This window comes from Thunnus maccoyii, chromosome 20, assembly GCF_910596095.1.
Source record: "Thunnus maccoyii chromosome 20, fThuMac1.1, whole genome shotgun sequence".
NCBI classification, from domain to species: domain Eukaryota; kingdom Metazoa; phylum Chordata; class Actinopteri; order Scombriformes; family Scombridae; genus Thunnus; species Thunnus maccoyii.
The window spans coordinates 21,689,003-21,708,714 of NC_056552.1; the positions used below are offsets into that span (position 1 = coordinate 21,689,003).

The 19,712-nt window shown below is 38.5% G+C and overlaps 1 protein-coding gene across 1 annotated transcript in view; it reads left to right on the forward strand.

Moving 5' to 3' along the window:
• pemt (phosphatidylethanolamine N-methyltransferase) overlaps positions 1-19,712 on the forward strand; it is a 70,434-nt gene that overhangs the window by 19,923 nt on the left and 30,799 nt on the right. Inside the window, exon 3 of the mRNA XM_042396597.1 lies at positions 9,666-9,781. Within this exon, the coding sequence (XP_042252531.1) occupies positions 9,666-9,781 (116 nt within the window). The remainder of the gene's footprint in view (positions 1-9,665; positions 9,782-19,712) is intronic.

Consider the following 19,712-nt stretch of genomic DNA (forward strand, 5'->3'; position numbering starts at 1 on the left):
ATTAGGTATCACTTAGAAATCTATTTCTTGTAAACAAAAAAAAAAATTCATCGCCATTTCAGAACCTTGCTGTGCTGGTTGATTTGCTGGGAATTCAGGTCAAAGGACACTTACGGTGTCACCCTTTGCTTCATATTTCCCATGCATCAAGCTTTCAACAGTTTTTAAAAGAAAACTGAAAGAACATGTACTGAAAGAACATGTTTTGTGTAATTGCGTCATTGTTCAACATACTGTTAGGTAACAAGGGCACAAAAAATAAAACTTGTCCCTGGTTGATTATTGGCCTCCTGTCTGTAAATGAATACATGAAAAAATACATTAATTTACCATAAATAAAATCTCAAATAACCTAAAATGGCCTCAATTACTTATGTCAGCCTCAGAAAGACACAGGCCTTCATTTGAAGAGGCTTCTCTTAGAGACACACCTTTATGTCTCTGCTTTATAATTATATTTTTGTCTTTCTTATTATATCATGTTTTATATATTCTAGATTTTACATAATAATTTTGTAGCAACAAAATTCCAGTTTTACAATAGTTAATACTTTTCATTTGCTGATGATGTTGTTTCCTACCCAAACTCAACACTTCCTCTGTTTTCTTGATAAAAATGTAATATCATCAGATGTTTCAAATTAAAAGCCTCGCAGCAGCCAAAAGCTCATAATCCCTCCTTGTCCTGTTAGGATTTTAATTTGAAAGGAGAATTGACAGCCATTTATCTGAAGTTATTTGTGGAACTATTTTTCTCTATAATATTTTAGTCTGTATAGTCATTTTTAGTGGAACCTTCCATCACCAGTCATCATCTCACTTCCTGTGGCAAGTGTTTTTTTTTACTGTACCATAATGTGGCTAATGACCTTGCCACAGTGGCTTTCAACGGGACTGATAAGCAGACCTGGCAATCTTCACAGTCACAACTATTTGGCTGACCAAACTGTGCATCCTATCACTTGATATAGTGTTAGTTAAGCAGGGAGCACTGGACAAATTGTGATGATTTTTTGACTTCAGGTTGAAGAGTTTCATGTTTTACAAAATGTTAAGAAGATTGTCCTTCATGCCTTTCTTTCCATCCATTGTGCCCAAGCAGGTAGCTCTTGGTCTGAAAAGTGAAGCTAATGCAGAAGTGCCTTAAAGCTGCATCTTTTTTCTAATGGCCAGCAGGGACGACTCCACTAGTTACAAAAATAAGTCAGATTGTATGGAAGTCTATAAGAAAATGACCCTACTTCTCACTTGATTTATTGCCTCAATAGACAGTTTCCTAATGAGTTTATGGTCTCAATCGCTAGTTTCAAGTCTTCTTCAATACAGCATGATGTTCATTTTGTAAATTATTGTTCCATTTAAAGTAAAAGAGATGATAAAGCAAGGTATGCTTTAGGGCGTGGCTACGTGGTGATTGACAAGTCACACTACCATGGCGACAACGTTGATAATGCAATGTGACTATGGAGTAAGCCCAGATTCAGAGTATTGGCATAGCTGTTGCTATTTCACAGTGTGTTTTTAGTTCATGAAAGTTAATTGTAACATTTTGGTCACCTATAAAAGTCTTGCTCAGCATTTGGTTGTCATAAAAGACCCTCTAAGGAGTTGGCTGTTAGGTTTTTCTGGTAAGTACATTTAGTTTTAATGGTTTTAGGCCTGTTTTTCACTAGTGAAAATTAGCATTAGCATTATCACAGTTAACCACAGACTGCAAATGCACCGTGCTAATCAAGCTAGCAGCTAGTGCAAGAGTCAGCTCCACCCTCTCGTCCAAATATGGTCACTTCTGGTTCCAAAAATCAAAGATGGCGACGTTCAAATCCAAGATGGCGACAAATCGCTAACCTTGAGGCTTCAAAATGGCAATCCACAAACCAGTGGGTGATGTCACGGTGAACATGTCCATATTTTTTACAGTCTATGATTGCGCCATGGATTGGCTAATAGTTTGTATGTTCTGAACTTTTCATAAAGGCAGATGATCGGTGTCAAGAAGCCAAGGTCACAGTGTGACTGGGATCTTGCTGCACCTGGAGGGCAATGATTATAGTCACATAACTGTGTCCATGACAAACAATCCACAGTTTGAAATGGTTAATCTCTATGGTTGATATACAGTACATTAGCAGCTTTGGAATAGCCAGCACTGATTTCCTTTTATATATTTCTGTCCTGTCTGGTTCATTTTAATGTCCCCAGTAAAAGTGATACAGAGAGAGCATTTGGGTCCATTATCTTGGCGTCTGCAAGTATCAATTTTGTGATTTTGCAGCTTTTAAGACTTTCAGCTCAGTCATTCGGGTGACATAATCAGGGTGATATAATAGGTTTGACGTCTTGCCTATGCCTGGAGGTGGAATGGGTGCAGCCATAACAGAAGTCATATTGTCATTGGGCTTTAAAACAACATGAAAGGGATGTTTTAAGGGCAGAAATTAAATAGTGGTTATTGGAGACCATAATGACATACTTAGTGTGTTTTCCCAGCACGGTAAGATGAAATCAACCTTCAGATTCATTCTCTCTTCTGTTCACTCAAAGATAATGAAGACACACAGAGTTTGCTCTTGTTAATGTGCCATTGGGCAAGGCAAAGGGTTCATTACTGTGGCTGAAAAGTTGACCTGAGAGTGGCAAATACTGTTGGATGATGAGAAATCATCTAAGTTGAATATTTTCTGAGAATGGTGGTTATAGAAAGCTCATTAAGTGTCCAAAATGGAAATGGTTCATCAACAATGATTTGTTGTCAGTGTGCCAATTAAATGATTTTATCTCTTGTGTATAAATGAAGATTTTGGCGTTAGAAGAACGGTCAAGACATCACAAAATATCCACTGCAAATTACATGTAAATTAGCCCATTAATTTTTCAAATACCTCTTTGTGGACCAATGTTTTATTGAAAGACACTAGACAAAAGGTCAGGGGTTCATAAACTCAAGAAGAAATCATCCTCTGGGAACAACTAATTTCCATACCAAAGTTCATGGCTATTGAACCAGCGGTTGTCAAGACATTTTGCTCAAGGTGGTGGGTGGACAATTGGACAAGCTAACATTGCCTTCCTTAAAGCAACAAGAGTCCACAGCCATACTAGTGGCTCCGCAGCTACTTTAGCACAGGGGTGCTTTAAGCTAAACATGAATGTCAGCATGGCAATATGCTCACAGTAACATGCTGATGTTTAGCAGGTAATTTTACCATGATCACCGTAGTAGTTTAGCATGTTAGAGAGCAAACATTTGCTAATAAGCACTAAACACATAATGTCAAGGAACTTAAAAAGTTGACCTGATTATGCCAGTAGATGAAAAGTGAAAGCTTCACCAAAATGATCACACTTCATCCTGAGGGAAACATGCATTATCTATATCAAATTTCATAGAAATCCATTATTGGTCAGGACACTTCACTCAAAACCACAAATGGGAACCTTATGGTGGCGCTAGAGAAAAAGTCCGGGGATCACCAAAGTCTCTAGGATATTTTGTCTTGCAACCATCAATGTCTTTACCAAATATTGTTCCAAAGTATATGTTGAGAATTTTAGCTCGAAATGTGAAAACTTTGACCTCCTGGTGGTGCTAGATGAAAAGTCAGTCACCAAAGGATTCATCCTCTGGGGACCATGAATATCTGTATCAAACTTAAAATCAATCCATACAAAAGTTGCTGAGACACAAATGTGAACCTCATGATGGTGCAAGAGGAAAAAGTCAGGGGATCACCAAAATTAATAGGGTCATCCTCTTGGGACTATACATATTTGAACAAAATTTCATGGCAATTTATCCAACAGCAGTTGAAATATTTCATAATGTACCACAGTGGTGGACTGGCGGACCAACTGACAGACTGACATTGCCTTCCCTTGAGCCACACTGATGGCGGGGCTAAAAATCACACTCTTACCTGTCCCCAGATTTTAAACCATTTGTCTAAATTAAGCCTGTTTCGTTGAAAGAGCATGTGCTCCCAGTACAGCTGCAGGTGACAAAATGTCCATAAAAATCCCCAGATGTCTAAATATTCAATCAGTGTTGTCTGAATTGAGAAGGATTTAATCAGGGTGTCTTGAGTGTGCATGTGATCCGTCTATGTTCTTGTTCTGTTTCTCCTCGTTACTCTGGGACAGCACACATCCACGCATTAATGCATGAATATTTGCCTGTGCATGTGTGTGCATTTGTGCCTCTGTGCAGGTTGTCCTCTATTAAACACAGCTGTACATTAATACAACGGAACAGCCACCAGCTGTTGTTCAGGCGATAGAAACACAGCACTAGCTGGAGACTCTCTCCCTGGAGGCTTTGAACTTACCTTAACTTCAAGGTACTCCAAAGTACCCTCTTCACACTATAGTATTACGTACTGTAGGTTGTACTTTAGGTTCTGTTGTCTGTGTATTCTTATCGTGTGATGAGGCGGGAATGAGTTGGAGGGTACTTTTAGCTATATTTTCATGTTTGCTGCTTAGATGTTCTTCCATTAAGGAACATCAGACGTCAGAAGTCCCTCCCTCTCAGATGTCTTCCTAATGTCCTGACTTCAAACCCATTCAAGTGCCTGTATATCAGATTTAAGTGGGCTGATGGGGACGCAGGAGGAGCCTGTTACCTAAGCCTTGATTGAATTTGTCTTGGAGAGCTGCTAGTTCTGCCAAGCTGGCGCCACTCTCTGTACTCTTCTCTGCCTTCTGTTATTACCATGGCTTGATTGATGATTTGATAACGGCATCAGTAGTCTGTCTGCAGAACACCTGAGTATTTTTAGTGTACTCCATCACCCAGTGGAAGGTTGTAAATGATTGTGGGGGAGCTTGCAGTCCCATCGGTGCTTCAGAATAGAGCGTACTGGCATAAATGGCCTGCTAATGTGGATGATGGTGGGTGCTTGGCATGTTTCCCAAAGGGTAATAAGCTGCGTTCATGGGTTTTGGATTATCATATGTTTTTCTCATAATAAACCTCTTGTAGGTGTGCAGTGTCAAAGATTTTGGGTTAGTTGCTTCTTCAATTAGGTACAGCTGCATGCACAGAATTAATCAAATGTTCCCACATCTGTTTAGTGAGTGTGTATTCATATGCGAGTCTGTGCTTTTGTATGCCACCCTTTGCCATTTCGTCTCTGCTCTACAGTGTATTCAAGCAGCAAATTCATCACATTCACCTTTCTGATTACCCATTCAGTGAAAAACTATCAATATGTTGCACTTTGAATCATCAGTATTTTGATTGGTTGGTTATGCTATAATCAGTCCTCCAGTTCTCATGTCATCCTCATTAAGATTTACTTTAATGCTGCTCACATGGATCTTGGGGAAAACACAAATCCAATTACACAATACTCCGTTTCAGAGTTCACCTTGACATGGATCCACACCTGAGCCAACTCTTTGATTTAAACCAAGGACAGTGCCATCTTCATTGGTCACAATATCTCTCTTGGCCTAATACATTTTATATTTCAAGCAGTTTCCTCTCCCTCCCCTAAATGAGTGGTGAGCACACAGTATATCTTTTCACAGAGTTTTTAGTTGGAGCAGCAGTTTTGTTGAGGGTACTTAAAAAGTTACATGATGTATCCTTTCTCTTGTTTGACATTACTCAATTCTTGTATTTCATCGCTGCCAAATCTTTTCTCTGGATTGGATTTTCCATCAACTTTGCAAAAATCTACAATGGTGGGAAAAAAGCTGAAATGATTTGAGTTTCTACTCAATTAACTACTTGGAGTAGTGCCTGAAAGAGATACATACTTAGGCACATATTTTAAGCTTAAAACAATTTAAAGCGAAAAAACTAAATTTCTTACACACCAACATACTAGCAGCATGCCTTCATCAGAGACATTTATTGAGTGTGACCAGATAGCTGTCAACTAACTGATGCTGTTGTGTCGCCTAGCCCGCTAACTACCAGCCTACATATTTCATTAGAGAAAAAGGAGGATCTTATTAATTCGCCAAACTGTGGGGATATATTCCATACCGTCACAGCCCTACACGCCTCACATTAGTAGCCCCTCAGTGACTGTTTAAGGGTAACAAATAGTCACCACACACACCAACTTCAAGAAGTGATTGGCCAGGCATGTGGAGGTGTGAAAGTAAGCAAGGTTTCAATTTCTCTCTCAAGCTCTGTTTACTATTTCGGGCACTTTTCATGTGTACAACCCAGTGTGAAACTAAAAATGTCTTTCAGGAAACACTTGTCGGAAAATGAAAAAACACCAGGTTATTTGACTAAACAAGAGAGGAGGTATGTGTCCTATTATATTATGCCCCCCATTTAAAATGCTACTTGCCCACATTAAAATGTATTGTATCCTTTTATCAACACTGCATTCACACATCATTAACCGCAAAACTAATCCCTGCCATTATTGTTATTCTGTCTCTCTCCAGCTGGCTGTGGCCCAGTGTGTGCTACCGCTGTGCTACAGACCAAACTATATTGCAATCAACATTTCGATGTAACCATAAGTCTGACTCACAGAAGAGCTTAAACTGGGCTTTAATTACAATAGTAGTTGTCCTCTCTTTGCATAGAGATAAGAGGTAGGAGGAGAGAGAGAGACATTGAGGAAGAAGCTGCTGGCAGCTCGTATGAGAAGACAGAGCGCTAGGGGTGCAAAGGATCTTCTAAAGGGAGAACAAAGATATAGGTATTTGGTCAATTATTGTAAAGATCCAAAGGGAGGTACAGCCCTTGTCCATAATAAATACCACAAACCACATAATGCAATAACCAAAGTATCATCTTAAACATGATCAAAAACAGTTTAACAGCCACAGTCTTAAATTTCTCTAGTCAAAGGTCCCTGATTGAAATCTAACTGAAAACTGAATGAAAGGCACACTCCTCATCCTCATCATCTATCTCTGACAACATTTGAACATGGAGCTGAACTGCCTAATGATAAAAGATTTTGCTGTGAACATTCTTTGAAAATGCATGTTCACCCTTTCCCATTGAGCTCAAAAACCTCTAAGAATGCAGTCTGAGTAGGTGTAATCTTGCAGTCAATAAAGCTCCATTTAAACACCAAGTTTGTTTCTTTTCTCACCACATCAAGTTTGTTTCTTCTCACCTTTATTCATTTTCCTTCTCTTTTTATATGTTTCCTCTCCTGGACATAGAAAAGGTGTTTCCATGGCAACATTTTTGTCCTTTCTTGCTATGTTTTACAGTCATCTACGCACTTCCTCAGCCCACAGTCAGACAGTAATTCAGAGTGCAAGTTTGTTTAATCAGTCCATCAACAACTCTTTCAGTCAGTAATGCTGCTGACAGACAGGCTCACCATATAGACAGACAGTTCAAACACCTTTATGTTATATAACAGATAGGAGTTGAATCGTTTCTATTTCTGAGTGTGAAGTGCATCTTGGGAAATGCAACTGTGACCACTTAGGTACGATCTTTTGCTATCAGTCCCTGTAGGATATCCATGGTTCAACATGAAGGAATGGAAACAATAACCAACAAAACATTGCTGCCAGGAAAGCTTTTATGTACTTGATGTTTTTACTGTTGACTTTTTGTCTCCTGACTGGAAATAAAGGGAGTATACAAAGAAGAATGCATTATTTAGATATGGACAGATAATGCCCTCTGAACAGATCAGTTTTTTTCAATATAACTAGTAAAAAGTAACTATACATATCTTTTTTTTTCCTTTTCTGTCACCAGATGGACACAATTGTCCACAAACCTCACAGCAAAAATCAATGTGATGTCCATTGAGGATAAACATTCCTAAATCTTTTTAGAAACATGCAGGATGAAGCTTGACTGATGTACTACAGGTCTCACAGAAGCCTGGCACCTTGCGTGACTTGACAAGACAGGAAACTGATGAGCTGATGTTAGGGACTGTCTCAAAAGTGCAAGAAAACGGCCAAGAGGACTTCTCAGATATTTGTCAGTACCTTTGTCTTTTTTTCTACTTCAAACCAACTTTATTTTAATTTAGACCTCCTTATATTGCATTTGCACCTCCATAAAAAAGTTATTCTGATTCATCTATTATGGTCTTTTGGCAGTGACACATTTCAAACCAACTTTACTTTAATTTTGACCTTCTCATGTTTTATGCACAATCTCCAAAAAGAAAAAAAAAAGTTGTGTCGAAACATATATTAGGGCCTGTTTTATGTCACATTTTTTGGGTCAAGAGTTTTCACATTTTTCATGGAAACTTCAAACCGACTTTACTTTCATCTGGACCTCCTCCAGTTAGTCTATATACATAACCTCCAGTTTTTCAAGAAAAATCATGCAACATGGCCCAGTGCAATTCTGTTTACTTTATTATTCTTTATTATATGATTACTTAGGGTCCATGGTTAAAATATTGTTATTTTGTACATTTTGTTTTGCTGCTAAAATGAACTTATGGTATACACTTGAAGAGCATAAATGGAAGTAGTCTAGAGACGATTTCCAACAATTTGCAGCAGGGTAAATTTTAATGTTGCACTTTAAGATCATATTTGGAAAGCAACTCAGACAAAACTAAATCTGGAAAAAGGGAAAGTCCATCAAAAAATATGCTGAAAATTAACATCAGTAAGCTAATAGTCATGAAGACACATTGCAATCAAGTGCTATGAGGGTTTTGGCCTTTTTTGGCCCTTGAAGTTCAGACAAAAACAACCACTAGAATGAACTTTCAGACTTTTAATCCACCTATCACTTAGCCATTCACTCAGTGACCACTGGGCAGCCAGTCTGTATTTGCATCCACTAGAATAGACTCTCAGTTGGCCAGTTTGTAAACCCTGAATGGATTCAGGGCTGTCCACGCTTAAGCTAGTTAGGCTCAGACAGGAAGCATCTTTTCCCATTTCACTCCCTTTTGTCTTTCTGTTTCTAATAAATGCTAACACAATAGAGCAATGCTTAAAATGATGAAGACATGAATGCACCAACTATTAAACTATTAAATACTAACTTCCCCCTAAAAGCTGAAGTAAGGAATGGATGGAGATGATTACAGACTTCAGTGGCAGAAAGAAAGAAGGCTTTGATAATGTTAAAGCTATGACTGTTGAGATTTCTTGAAATGTTGGGGTACATCGTTTCTGACATTTTCAAATAGTAAGATACTAACAGTAATGAATTGCTGAGTCACCTACTCTTCTGCCATTATGAGAAAAGCTTTTGAAAAACCTGCAATTAATTGTGCCAAGGTTTCAAAAATAATAGAACATTTTTAATCAAAGCATCAAGAAAAAACATCTTTTGAAGGTTAGTGTAAGCAGTAAAAAAAATTAGCACACTGGCTCTTAAGTCATTGTGAATGCACTTAGCTCACTACAGGTAGTAGCGGCTACAACAAAATATCTTTAAATGTTTCATTTCATTTAAAAAAAACAAAACACCATGGCACACTTTATCATGAAGTGTTTCATTTGTAGGCTGCAAACCAATTTTTTCAGTCCATATATGGACTGAATCATTCCAACCCTGTTAGTAAAGTTAAACTTGTCACTCTTGTCCGTCTTTGATAAACCTTTTGTCTGCTGTGATTGTTTTATAGACTGTTTCATGACCTATTAAAATGACTACCCCATGTCAACCTCAGTAACTTAAGAGGATGGGACCGAGGGGGGAAACGCCATCATCTCATGTCCTCCTCTCTGTCATTTTTCAGGTGGCGAGATGGGAGCATCGTACGCGGAGACTCTCCAGGATCTTTGGTAGCCCTTACCTTGCCTGTTACTTCCTGGGCTTTCTCATCATTCTGCTCAACGTCTTTCGCAGCCACAGGTGAAGCGCAAAGTTTCCTCTTCATTCTCCTTAGAGGCATGGATCATTTTTTTTATTAGCATCAACATATAGTCTGATTAACTATACTATCTTTTAGCCATGTTGCTGGTGTAACTCTGGGGATGGAAATGTTGGTCGGTCCACCACTTTGGCCACTATGACAGTTTTGTTTTTTTAGTGAAATGTGTCACCAAATTTGGATGGATTGACATGAAATTTGGTGAAGATATCCATGATCTCATGAAATTTGTACTTGTCCAATACTTTAGTTTATGACTACCTACCTGTGAAACCAATGACATCCCCACTAGCAATAGCTGTACTTTGTGTTGAGTGCTAGCTAGCAAATGTTTGTTAACTTGTTAAGCTACTATGGTAAATATGGTAAACATTATACCTGCGTTGTTAGCATTGACATTATAAGCATGTTAGCATCATTTAGCTCAAAGGTCTCCTCAAGGTGAGTTCAAACTGAATTTAGAGCAAATCTTAACCTCATGGCATTCACACAAATACAATCTCTGTCTTTTGCAGTCTGTGGTTATCTGCTCCACTGCACAGACATTACCCGTAGCTAGCTAGCAATGCACACATAGACAGTGTTTGTGTCCTTTTTCCTATTGTCTCTATGTAATTATGAAGTGGAGCCACACTCAAAGTCTTGAGATAAGCGTACATTTTTTCAACTTATGCAGATGCATTTTAGTACTCAATATGCTTCACCCAGCGATAATTTGTGTCTATTTCTGTCATTCCATTGACTTAATTTGCAAATATTACTCCAATAAAATTAGTTTCACATTTAGTTTGAATGCATTTCCTCATGCAGCAGTGGTATTGTTAGTGCTAGTATTTCCTCAAAATTCACACCACATCTCCCAACAACTGTGTTTCTTCCTGTACCTCTTGTCTTCACATTGTTGTTTGTCTCATTTATATTTTCTTACCTGAAGAGGGCAAATGTGTCATTATTATTGAGTAACTGCCACCAGCGAGACATTGACCTGCCTTAAGCTGAAATTATACTTTCTGCATCCGCAAGTGCATGAGGGTCCACTAGGGTCCGTGTTAGCTAAATTTCAGAAGGTGTATGTGTAGGCTCTGTGGCTCTGTGTAAACATCTGCGCACCTCCAATTTGTTGTGTCCGTGTGGCCACTATGCTGTCTTCCTGTTGATGCCAATCTACTGTGTATGTGTGGAACGTGTCCTCCAAGTGGACTCCAGAGAGTAGTATAAGCAGAATTACTATGCGTATGTGGTGCCTAAAGCTGTCTGTGTTTGCGTCTGCTCAGGAGTATATATGTGGCTTTACAAAACTTTTTTTCTGAACTACCCAGTTTCATTTCACCAAAATACTACATCAAGTGCAGCACCTTTGATAAACCGTTATATAAACATTATTTTAGTTTCCACCATGCAGACCTTTCTCTCTTTCCATTCACTCTCTTATGTTCTCTGTTGCCTATTTACTTGCACTTTCTCCTCTTCTATCTTCCACCTCTGTGTCCTCTTTTCTCTTCTTCCTCCCATCCTTATCTGTGCCCACGCTCCTGTATGTGCCAGTGCCGCCCCACGCCTGCCATCATAAAATACCCAGTGGAAGTACACTCTCCCACACCGCCCACTATGGATCAGAATGGTGACAAAGCACCCTCAACAAAACCGCACATATGCAGTGTGCCAGTGCAAGATTTGTTTTTTTTCCTCCAAAGGATGTCTGTGATGTCTGTTGCTCGGCAACAATGCTTGTGGAACAAGCTGTAAAATTGTCTTGCCAGTTTTCTTTTGTGCTTCTAAAGATAGTGTTTATCAACACACAGTACCACATAAGAAACTAAAAATAACTCCTGTACTACATAACAATTCATTCACTCAGATGTGCTAACAAAGTAAGATGTGAGTGAGGTGAATAATGGCTACAATGATCAAGTGTTCATCCTGGACTTACTCACATGTATATCACTCTTTGAAATAACCTGAATTATATTTGAAATAATTTACTGTGCTACACTGTCATGACTAAGAAATTCAATTAATTGCTTGGATGATGATGTGTCACTTTGCTTTGTATACTGGTGGAACATGCTTTCTACAGCCCCTTTCATTTTCAACAGAATTAAAGGGGTACTCCACTGATTTTATACGTAACTGTCACTTTAATAGTCACAGTCATGTGAGTATGACCATGGAATCAGAAATTACAAGACATGGGCGTTTACCAGTGAGCTGAGTTAGTCAGATAAAAACAGCCTATTGGTTGCATTATGGGAAATGTAGGATTTTTGATGTGTGACCTTCACCAGGGACTAATATTCCTGAAAGATATCTAGGCCTTTGCTGCATTGATTTTGATCATTCTTTTTTTAATCCGTCTCTTATTAGAGCCCCATCTTTATGGAAGTGCAATAATAATATTCCTGAATAAACTTTTAATTTACTGTGGCATTTCTCTGATGGCAATGTTGGTCTGTCAGTCAGTCATTTGGGCCACCACTTTGGTCCAAACTCAACAACTATTGAACTACAGACATTCATGGTTCCTAGAGTATGAATCTTCATGATTTTGGTTATCCTCTGACTTGTCTTCTAGTGCCTTCAGCAAAGTTTTAACTTATTCTGTGAAATATCTCAATATCTAATAGATGAATTGGCACAAAATTTGGCACACAAATTCATGGTTCTCAGAAGCTTTCCAAAACCTTTGATGATCCCCTGATGTTTTCTTTTGTGCCAACATGAGGTTGACCATTGTGGTTTTGTGTGAAATATCTCAACAGCTATTGGTTGGATTGGTGTCAAATTTGGCTCAGAAATTCATGCTCCCCTTGGGAAGAATTGTAACCACTATGGTGATCCCCTAACTCCCCATCTATTGCCAGCATCAGGTCAAAAGTTCAGTTTGTCCGACACTTTGGTTCATGTCCATATACATGCAAATCATGTCAAATCAAATCAGCCTCAGCTGAACTTAGTGTTTAGTGCTAATTAGCATGTTTGCATGCCAAAACGCTTAATTAACATGGTACATAATAAACATTTTTTTCAATTTCAATTCAATTTTATTTATATAGCACTAAATCACAACAGAAGTTATCTCAGGGCACTTTTCACATAGAGCAGGTCTAGACCACACTCTTTAATTTAGAGAGACCCAACATTCCCCCATGAGCAAGCATTTGGTGACAGCGGCAAGGAAAAACTTCCCTTTAATGGGAAGAAATCTCAAGCAGAACTGGGCTTTATACATTTGTGCTAGCATAAAAGTAGAAGGTACAGTTGCTCATTGAAAATGCACTGATGTAAAATAAGTAAAATAAGTGCTCAAAAAGTTAAATGAGGCTCTTCATATCATTTACGTAGGTACAGCAAGTGGTTTCATAAATTCTATGATGGTGACAAAGATTCTACAAAGATGTACTCTGTGAAGTAACAATATTACTGATCAAAAATTCCCCAAAATGTGCAGTTTTACAAAGTAAGCTGTTACTGCTGTTGCTGGTGTTTTGACAGGCTATTTTCCAAACAGCCTTCCCACAATCAGTCATTACTATATTCATTCAATATTTTCTTTTAGGTGCTAAAAAAATGACAGCTCACACACATTCATGTCTACTATCAGTTCCTTGTTATGAGTTATTGTGGTTGAAGACTGGGTCATCGAGCACACGTAACACGTGCAACTGTAATAACTACAATTATTTTCAAATGGATAGTCAGCAGTGCCATACAAGCAGAGAATGAATAATACCCTAGTAGATTGAAATGTTGCTCTCACGCATACTGTGTAATAATGAAATGCTACTGATAGTTGCAAATCTGGATGAGCCATGTCATTTCAGTTGGTGATTAGAAAGGTAATTGGGTTGGCACATTGTTACAAATGGATAAGACTGATTATTTCTAGTGTTTTGCTTAGTGCCACCTCAGCAGAGTGGATGCTGGGCAGCATGAAACATGATTGATCTCCCTACTCTTCAGTCCACTCTGCTATCCAGTGGCAGTTTGATTAGCTGTAAATAAAAAATGTAAGTAAAACAAAGGGTTTCTGCTGCTTTGCGATGATGGAAAGAAAAATACAGATGTGGTATGTGCATGTTGGATTGCCATACTGCTAACGTCTACATCAAAATACCTTGTTCAGGCAGCCAGTTAAATCTTGGCATTGCAATGGGGAAAAATTGCAGTAGTCAATATAGTGTTCAGGCTTAGTCTATTTATTTCTGAAAACTTACTCATTGTAAAAAGGAGCAATTGATAAGGACTTCACAGCCCCACAGCACAACATAACTATATTTCAGGGAGCTGATGGGGTTTATAGCTTCCAAAATTTACTCTCTGGACAATTACTTGTTTGTAAAGAAAAGCTCTTCAGGCGTAAAAGATTCCAAAAACAATTTAATAAAATTATGCAAGTAGCAACTGTAGACATCATTTTAACTCCAGTTTTACTGCTCCATGCACAATGACCTTAAGTTTAGGAAAGGTCATTAGACCCATTTTTATACGTTTTTATATCAAAAATAAATACTGCTAGATGTTTCTTGGGAACACTGAAGATGTGACTCTTTTTACAGTCAAGGATCGGTACTTGCACTGAGCTTTAAGCAACTGCTTCCAAATGGTTCTTAATGGGCGCATATGGTTTTCCACAAGACAGCACGACATGGTAAAAGTCTACTTACCTTTATGACATGTTGGAAGCATGCTGCGTCCTGCAACATGCATTAAGAGCTTTTTGTCCACAGCTCTTATAACAGCTCACTATGACATTTTAATCTTTTACTTTTTCTCCCTGTGATCTGTAAAATGGATCCACTGGACCAAATAAAAACAAATATGCCTCTATCTCCTCCAAATTTGCAACATGCATGCTGCAATCTGCAACATGAGATGGACTGTTCATTTTGAAAACAAACACCAATTCACCAACCTACAGACATACTGACTGACTGACCAGCAGAGTAATTCTCTTACAGCTTCATTATCATGCTGCTAAATCATCTGCCTAATTGACTTCTGCGCTGACTGATTCACTGGTGTGCTGATTAGCCAACTGACAGCTGCAGCTTTAGAAAAGCTCTAGGGGCTTTTACAAGTCAATTTTTTTATTAACTCACTGTGTTTAATAGGCACTCTTGGTATTAACAGGAAGCTTAATGAGATGGGAGGATTGGGATTCACACATTTAGAAGTATTAAATGTAAAAATATTACACCTCCATCCCCTCTGTGTTTATGCTCAGGAAATGTTAAAAGTTAAAAAAAGATTATACCATAACCCAAATTTAGAAATATGATCAATGTTTTTTAACAGACTCACAAATATTCCTCCTTCCTTCCATTCTTTTAATCTAGAAGAGTGTAGTGTGACATTTGAAGAACTTGTTATTAAATAAAACATACAGCATAAACTTTTACCTGCTCCCTTTTATCTACAGTGGAAATTATTATATTTAAAGATTGCTTGGAAGATAGTGTTTCTTCTAAAATATGATCACTTGTTATTGTACAAACAAGACCAAGAGTATAAAGCCATGCTAGCAGCTCTGTAAGGCTGTACTTAGGAGTGCTTTGGGCTAAATGCTAATATCAAGATGCTAACAATATCTTAGGGAATATTTTTTTGAAGAATGGTGTTCATTCCTCCAGAAGAGTTCCAGAGACTTGTAGAATCAATGCCAAGGCTGAGGAACACCATTCTTCAAAAAGATATTCCCCCATTTGGTGTTTTGATGATGGTGGTGGAGAGTGCTGTCTAACACGTCAGTCCAAAATCTCCCATGGGTGTTCAATTGGGTTGAGATCTGGTAACTGTGAAGGCCATAGCATATGATTCACATTATTTTAATACTCATCAAACCATTCAGTGACCCCTCACACCCTGTGAATTGGGGCATCGTCATCCTGGAAGAGACCACTCCCATCAGGATAGAAATGTTTCATCATAGGATAAAGGTGATGACTCAGAACAACTTTGTATGGATTAGCAGTGACCCTTCCCTCTAAGGCTATAAGTGGACCCAAACCATGCCAGCAAAATGCCCCCACAGCATAACAGAGCCACCAGATCCCCTCACTGTAGGGCTCAAGCATTCAGACCTGGACCAGTTTTTCGTTTTATTTGTCACCCATCTGTATCTCAATCTGGACCAAAGTGGTGGACCTACCAACCAACCGACCGACTAAAATAAAAATAAGAGAAGTTTGGAAAGAATCACACACACTGTGATATATTAGTCATATGTTGTTAAATATGTGATTTTTGCTTACAAAAAATGACTAAATGGTTTATTTAGTTTAGTGTACATCTCTAGAAGAGCCATGCCATCACTGCTACATGAGTGTGTGTGCCTGCAAATGTGTGTACGGTACTGTAAATAGCACTGAGTTATGGTTCCAGAGAATTCAGGGCAGATGAGTCAAAGAGTAAATAGTTCTCTGAATTAAGATAATTCAGTGAAGTTTTGATAGTTAAAATAAAACACTACAGAAGAACACTAAGTTGGTTATGTAATTTCACTGATTAATGAATAACAGTTAAATTACTGTTTGTGTTGATGAAAGGTTAAATTTATCCCACTTTTTTATATTGCATTGACGCAGTGTGTTAAGGACTCTAGCAAGCCAGGAACATGCTAGCACTCCTCAGTCAGAAACAGTTCTCCAGACTTCTTTTTTATTTTCTCTGCACTGTGTTGTAATCATTTGATTCAATAAAGAATGACTAAAGAGAAGAAAAAAAAGCTCTTCAAGCAAGCCAGCTTGATGACTGTTAGGCAGCAAGCTTATTAGCTCTGGTACAATAACTTTATACACTTTATCCAAAACACATATTTGTACCCTTGCCTCCTGTCTTATACTTAAACTGTAATTATTCAAACCATGCCTCTTTTGAGGAGCAGTTTATGCTCCAACAGAGGATGGTAAATAAAAATGGGAGGTGCAAATACAGCCACTACAGTGCAAGAACTTCATCTGTTTTGGACTCTCCAGCTCTCTGTACCATCATAGGTCTAGAACACTTGCTTTTGGTCACCGGTGCAAATTTGCTGAAGCTCATCAAGGTTTCCGTGAAGGATTCTTGCAGATTAACTGCCATGGAAATTAAATTACTTAGCTGCTAAATTTTGCCATTTTAAATGCTGGTGTGACTAAACCCTTAGACACTGTGAGGTGTCCTTCTACCTGCAAGAAATGGTCATGATTAAAGCTGTATGCATAGGGAATCACTAGTTTCTAAAGGGGAACCACAGCCCAGTTCAGAAGTGTCTGAAGGATTTGGGTTTGTTGCTCAGATCACTGGAGAAGGTCTCATTTGATCCAGGTGATTGGAATATGAAATATGTAACTGGGCAGAAATATATGTTAAAGAACCTAAAAGGTTTTGACAATACACTTTACATTTTGTGTATTTCAAATGTGTCAGTACTAGAAAGGATATTTTAGGCATCTGTATTTGTCAGACTGTATTAAAAAGAAATATACACGTGTACTGTGTTGGCAGTGAGAGCAGGATGGTTGTAATTTCTGCGTCAGAGATGAATGTAGGTCAAGATGTATGCAGCAGTTATTGTACTGTGTTGAAATGTCTGAAATGAAGATGTGTGCACGTGTGTGTGTTTGTGGGCCCTTGACTTGAGCACTTGAGCATTTCCAAACCAAAACACCTTGAACCTTTAAAGGCTTGTAATCCTGCCAAATGTAAGTCAAGTCTGCCTACGTCTCTCTGCTGCAGGTGTAAATGTATCATGTTTTAACTTTGCTACATTTTCTTTAGTCAGTGGAAGAGGGAAAGAGCATATAAATGCAAGGCTAAAGTTTTCTAATGAAGAAGTAGTGCCATTTAGCTTTTTATTAGGTAGGCTGAAGACAGAGGGAACAAGAACAGGAAAACTGAGACTTTGTCAAGGATATGCAGAAAATAACGGGAACATATGACCCATATAGCAATGGGATGGGGCAGCTGAATGCCAGATATTGCAACATTTTAATGTATTTACCATGTGAATGAGATGGAGAGAATTTTAGACTTTACGACTGAGATTGCAGATAAAGCTGTAATTATGTGAAGTCACCAGCCTTGCTGCTCATGCTTTTTCCTTTTCTAAGCTCTGATGTAAAGCAGCTCATTGTGAAAGGGACTCACTGAACCTTCCCTCACTGACCTTCATATACCAAAAGCAAGTTTTTTTGTATTTCTAGACAATGCAGAGTGTGCTCCATCAGCAGTGACTTGGTGTTACAGTACATCCAACAGTCAGTCCCCACTAACCCCTTGCCCATATCTCCATCCCCCAAACCTCCTTTTCTATCTCTTTTCCAATCCAAATCCCAGCAGTATATCTTGTTTAGCCACCTTACTTAACAGATAACCCAGCAGTCACTCTTTGTGTCTGATGTGGCGGAAAAACAAGCCGCATCACATTACACTTCCTGCTTCCTTTGACAAAGGGAGAACACCATAAGACTCGCAGCATGTGAAACCTAGTTTTGATTCGGGAGCCATTTTTGTCTGCTGGAATTACATTGCATTTAGACGACAACCCACAGGTGTGCTAAGGCATACACACTGACACACACAAACAGAGAAAAACTGCATCTACCAGCACCTGTGTGTGTTCCATTATAATGTGCAGTGTTAGGAACCCTTTCAACACTATAGAAGCCAAACTTTTGAACTCTTTGGCCCAATGACATTTAGAGGCTGCGAGGCATGGCCTTGACATAATTTACAAAACCATGAAATGCAAAATGAAGAGCATAAAGGGGGCCAAACATAAATGGGGAATAACCAGTATTATTAATCTTAAAGCTGCACTGTGCAAAGGGAAGAATTTACATTTTGAGGACTTCTTTATCCACAATGCCTAAAAAGACTGTAATGTAAAAGAAACAAAACATCTAATACAATGTGCAAAACAAACTAATTTTTAAGGTTGGTTCATAACAGCTTATTCAGAAATGTATGCAACTTCATTTGGGCAAATAGATGGAATCTATGGGGTCTCAATTAGTGGGAGAATTAGTCTCACACTATTTTTTTGGCGTGAATGTGGGAATCACTTGGTATTTTTACATAAGAAATTATACATATTGAAGGGTTAACTAAATGTTTGTACATCAAGTTCATTATAATCCATCCAACAACTGTTGAGATATTTCAATCTGGTCCAAAATGGTGGACAGCCGAGCCAAAAGACTGACCCGGCCATCACTGGAGCCACACAGCTAACATGGCAAAAATACCAAACATTATCGTTTCAACTTCTCAGATGTGAGGATTTGCTTATTCTCTCTAATTTAAATTGAATATATATTTGGTTTGTGGACTGCTGGTTGGACAAAATAAGCAATTTTTAAAATTATGATGGCTATTTTTCACTAGTCAGAGTTTTTTCACTATATACATTTAGCTTGAGTTACAGCTCTACTTCAAAGTGTCTTAAATACAGGCACTTGACAGCTATTAGTGCAGAAAGACTTAGGAACAGTCAGTTACAATATAATGGACTTGTCATACCAATCAAGAAAATTAATATCACTGAGAACTGCAGTTTGCCCTCAGGTCAGTGCATTAGGATAGTCTTTAAAAGCCTGAGGTCTTGCAATTTGCTCCCACTTTTGTGGAGCAGTGTTGGAACAAGGCTGAGGCAGTTACTGTGGCGCCACCACATTTTAAGTAGTTTTATTTGTTTATTTATAGTTTTAGTTTTGTTCTGGCTGCCAAAAGTGGACTCAAGCAGCAAGTGCTCCAGACTCTAAGTCAATTACTACATCTTTGTACGAAATTAGTGATGCACCGATCAATCGGCCACAGATCGAAATCGGCCAGATTTCAGCTGATCGGCCATGACCGGTGACCAGCCCCGATCAGTCTCATATATCTGATTTTTTGCCATTTTCTGCACATAGCCACACCATGGTTCACATT